Source organism: Volvox carteri, assembly GCF_000143455.1.
Source record: "Volvox carteri f. nagariensis unplaced genomic scaffold VOLCAscaffold_71, whole genome shotgun sequence".
Taxonomy (NCBI): Eukaryota; Viridiplantae; Chlorophyta; class Chlorophyceae; order Chlamydomonadales; family Volvocaceae; genus Volvox; species Volvox carteri.
Window position 1 is genome coordinate 317358 of NW_003307614.1, and position 5037 is coordinate 322394.

The 5037-nt window shown below is 55.7% G+C and overlaps 1 protein-coding gene across 1 annotated transcript in view; it reads right to left on the reverse strand.

Moving 5' to 3' along the window:
- Nucleotides 1-2325: 2325 nt before the first annotated feature.
- Nucleotides 2326-5037, reverse strand: part of VOLCADRAFT_98375 (uncharacterized protein) — a gene marked incomplete at both ends in the record, with an annotated part of 15267 nt that continues 12555 nt past the window's right edge. The window contains 5 exons of the mRNA XM_002957272.1: nt 2326-2444; nt 2994-3169; nt 3416-3511; nt 4136-4261; nt 4959-4964. Of these exons, the coding sequence (XP_002957318.1) occupies nt 2326-2444; nt 2994-3169; nt 3416-3511; nt 4136-4261; nt 4959-4964 (523 nt within the window). The remainder of the gene's footprint in view (nt 2445-2993; nt 3170-3415; nt 3512-4135; nt 4262-4958; nt 4965-5037) is intronic.

A 5037-nucleotide genomic window follows, 5' to 3' on the forward strand; every position in this document is an offset into this window, starting at 1 on the left:
ATCACAAGGCGGGTTGACATTGCCTGTCTGTCCGTATGTCTGCACAGGCTCTCAACACGGACCTCAACGACACTCATCACTAGATCAAGGGCCAGATTTCCTGCCTCACTGAGCAGGTGGAGGCGCTGCAGTGGGACTTCGGACGTCTGGTGGATGCATTGGGGGGTGGGGGTGGGGAGCGACTGGGGTGGCAACAGACCGCATTGAGCAGCTGCCGTGAACTGGCGCCACCACCGCTTCCACAAACCAACAGCAGCAGCAGGCCGTCTCTGCTGCTGCAGCACCAGCAGCAGCAGGTGCATGTGATGATGAATGCGACGACGTTGATGTCGTCGAGGCGGGCGGGAGGTTGAGCACCTACCTTGGTGGTGTGTGAGGGGCAGCTCTCCGTGTCCTAATTAGGCGTCTTGGTGGCGAGCAGTATACCTATAACCTATAACCTCTGCCTGGTTTGGCAGGTGGGCTGTTTCGTCAATGTCTGCTAGGAGGTCCGCCAGGACACCCTGGTCGAGGAGTTCGGTTTCAGGTGGAACATGAGGGTTAAAGTGGTCATAGTTAAGTTGTGAAGAATGTGCAGCTGGTCTATGCTCACGTCAGGGGACAAACGGCTGCCATGTTCCACCTCATCCTCAGCTAATAATACTGTGACGAGCCCTTCCTCCCTAAAGTTGGCCCCAGCTGCTTCCTCATTGTACCTAGCGACTTCCTCGGTGGTGCCAGCTAAAAAGCATGCATTGGGGGGAGAAACCCAGTGAGCATCAGCAACTCTCGTTTGCAGCAGTGCAAGCTCCACAGCCTGCGGCTTAGAGACGCAAATAGTGTTCAAGCACTGTATCCATTCTAAGTTGGAAGAATCTTGACGGTGATTTGTATGTAGCTCGATTTCACGGAATTTGTTCCACACATCCCAGCGATATGGCTGGTGTATGCACAATTCCCCATGGCAGCAACGATTACATATGGCAGGCAGCTGATGTTTGTCCCCTCCTAGCAGCACAATTTCCCCGCAAAAGGCTCAGTGCAAGTTGGTGTGGCATCAAGGCAGCGTTGGTGCACCTCATGCAGCAAGTCGGCTTTTGCCATACTGACCTCGTCAATACCCATCGGTAGGAGGTTTTGGTCTGCTGCCCCTCTGGCAACACATCCAAGCCTGGTGTGCAGTATGGGCTGCTCGTTTTGTTATCACAACCCTAGGGCTGCAAACTGGCAAACGAGAACAGAAACAGGCGCAACGGACACAGATATGCAGGCGGGTGGAGGTATCCACCCCTGGGTCTGCATGCTTTCCGCCTACCTCCTATGCACAAACCCCGCTTTCCAGCCATGGGCCCTGACAACCGTGAGCCCAACTGGACCCTGGCTTGGGACTAGTGACCTGCCGAAGGACATCAGCCGGATTGTGGGAGCCCTGGGACACTTGCCGCCACCAGAGGACATCGGGACCAACCTGCTGACACCTGGTGACTGGTTCTGGGTGACTGCATTATGGGGAAACCCGCTATATTCCCCAATGCTAGTTGATGGACGGTGGTGACCTGGGATAAAGTTAACCTGCGAGCCGACCAGGAACGGAGTTGGGCCGCTGTCGACCCGGCAGATTCCGTTGGATGCTGGTGGTGGGTGCGGAACCTGAGCGATCCACTGAGAAGTTGGCTCGGGTGACTAGATGAGGGTGCCCCGAAATACCGGGGAAGGCAGGGAGGGTTTCACAGGGTAGCTGCCACGGGTGAAGATATACCCCCCTGTTCCACACGTCATACATACATACATACATAAGCATGATCAGGCGCCATGCTACAGTGCTTTCGATGGCACGCTTCCACAACACCCCGTGGGTAACTACCGTATGGGTTTCAATCGAACACTACACGGCAACCGCTCCGCACGTTTACACCGCTAGAAATAACGCAATTAAAGTTTAATATTGTCATACATGTACGAACACAGACCAGAAATGGGATACCCAGACACACAGACGAGTTCATGTGGCTCCTGCTGGCTTGCGCGCGCATACACTCGCTTGAGGGGGGTGAAAGCGAAGGAAAGAGATACATGTCGCCTACATAGGCAACATGTAACCGATCAACCACCCACATGTACGACCACTGCACGATCGTCCATGTATAATACACATTTGTCTGACCGTGATCACTTTCGTACTCCTGTCGGCCCACCCACCCATATCCTGTGCTACTGCTGCCGATTTAGCCGGGCAATGCGTGCGGTCTTCCGTACCACATATATACATGGTATTGCAGATCTGATTCTCATTCTCGGTCATGCCTTTTTACGGCTGATGCAGGAGGAGCGCAGTCGCCTGTGGGCTCATGTGTTCACGTAGCTCTCCATGAACGTGGTGTGATGCAGGCGGTGCTCTCGGGCCATGGACTGAACGATGAACAACATGCCGTTGCGGGCGGGGCCCAGACGGGAAAATTCGTCCGCTGTATGTTTGATTGTATGTACGTCCGTACGTGTGCGTGTTGGCGACGAAGGTTGGCGGTGAACAGGGGAGGGGAAAAAGGAAAAAGAAGGAGGCTTGGTACGGAAATAGGGTTTAAGTAAGGAGTCAAGATAGTGGAAAGTGATGGAGGAGTGAGAGAAGTGGAGGCGTGGGAGAAGAAAAGCCTGCATGCAGGCTGATGGATACGGCCCATATGGATCCAGAGAGACGAAAACAAAAAAGGGGAGGCCTTGCTTCCTTGAGGATTTCGACACCACTCCCAACCCAACCCTGGCAGTGTCCAGCCCACTCCCGGCTACCACCACCACTACCTCCACCACTACCTCCCTCCCATCCCATCCAATTCCACTCAAGTAAGAGGTGCTCTCCCCACGTATAAACTCCTCTCCCGAAACCGCATCTTACATTCCAGAACCCCATTCCGCGCGCTTCTCTCCACTCTCCCACCCCCAGCCCCCTTACCACCGTGCACTCCCCCCGCAAACCCCAGTGGGGCACCCCGCACCGCCCCGGGGTCCCAGGCGCTCACGTGCAAAGTTGTAGGTCCAGGAGCACACCAGCACCACCTTGAGGGGGTCCACCAGCTCTCTGAAGTTGCAGGAGGGCTCCCCGTCAAACTCCCCGGGGTGCTCCTTCGCGTAGGCCCTCAGAGCCGTCTGGATGTCCTCACGAACCTGCCAGGCCACACCCAGGTCGCAGACCAGCCTGGGGGGGCAGGAGGCAAGGGGGACAAGGGGGAAGACAAGGTGGGGCAGGGATGGGGGAGGACCGGGAGGAGCAGTGAGGAGGAGGAGGGGGTGAGAAGGGGGTGAGGCTTAAGGACGAGAAGGAGAGGTGGGAAGAGCGTTTAATATATACATGCAAACGTACTGATGGTTACAAGTTGTGAACAGAAGGCGTTGTCGGGCTATGGCAAACACACGCACACAGACATGCTGACATCTCTATCACCTGCAAGACTCAGACTTCGATTTTGATCGTGTCCAATTGATGATTCCCTCCTCTATGAGGGAGGTGTTGGGCATGTACACCCGCTCGCCAGTATACCTGGGAGGGGAGTGGGAGGGGAGTGGGAGGGGAGTGGGAGGGGAGTGGGAGAGAAACTCTATGCAATAAGCAAAGGAGTCAACTGCATAGTGACGCCCAAGCCTGGTAGAGTCCAACATTACGAGGTGGGAGGCAGGGCAGTAATCGGGGCAAGGCGCAGGAAATCACCAACCAGGGTCCCCAGATCTTAGACAGTCTGCCTTGCACTGCCGGACTACGGACATACATACAGCCCGTCCCCCTGCCTCCCCCCCGTGTAGCACATCGCCGCCCAGGCACCAACCCACTCAACCGAACGCCAAAACGCACACGTGCGGTGACAGACAAACAGTGGTGGTTTGTATACCCAAAGATCTGCACAAGAGGGTGTGGTGGCAGTTTGTGCCACACAGACCTGCATGAGAATTTCTGCATGGGGCTATATTCTCCCTCCGCACACCTTTTCGTTTGGATGCATGCGACGGTCTTTTCGGACTCACGCAACCCATCGGGTGCTGGTCATCCGATTCCTCGGCTCTCGCTTTCCCCCCATAGGGACATCGCCTCAACGGCCCCTCGCTCCCGTTTTCGCACAGACGGAGAGTCCCAAGGCTGCCAAGCCAACCCGCCACCTCACCCACTCACTTGACAAGGTCAGTGTACAGCAGGCTGATCTTCTTGACCCGGTACATATCCGTACCAATTACAATGCAATCCCCAACATCGTACGGATGAGTCACGAACAGGAACAACATACTTTCGAACATATTCCTGCGGCGGTGGACATTGTGATGGGCAGGTGGTGAGGATGTCACTCTGAAGAGAGAGAGAGATGATGCGAGGGGAAAGTAGTGCTCCAGGCAATAGCCTGGGATATTTGGAGCAGAGAGTAATGGGGCGGAGCGGAGGGGTTCCCCCGGTGTCTACATACATACACGGACCATTGCCCCCGGGAGATCCCGGGATCGAGACCTATCCGGGTTGAAAATCCTTCCGATGGTGGAAGATATAGTGCCCCTAGTCGATGGACGGTGATGACCTGGGATAAAGCTGACTTGCGAGCTGACCAGGAATGGAGTTGAGCCGGAGTTGATTCGGCAGATACCGTTGGATGCTGGTGGTGTGTGCGGAACCTGAGCGATCCACTGAGAAGTTGACTAGAGTGACTAGATGAGGGTGCCCCGAAATACCGGGGAAGGCAGGGTTTCGCCAGGTAGCGGCCATGGGTGAAGATATGCCCCCCTGTTCCACACATCATACATACATACGTACTGAACAATAAACACAATGAACACTGAGCACATATGCACAGTGTGTGCGTAAGTATCTCTGCTAAAATACAGCGGCGGTTGAAGGTGGTTGAAGGTGGGCAGAGCCCCATGCATGGAGATATGCAGGCAGGCACGAAGTCCCCACCCCAACACCCCAACACCCCACCCGCACCTTCCCCACTGACATGATTACTTACTTGACGCTGCAGTGCAGTCCAGGCAGGGAGAGGACGCCAGCCAGGGAGGGCGAGGGAGGGAGAGGGCGAGGGAGGGGGC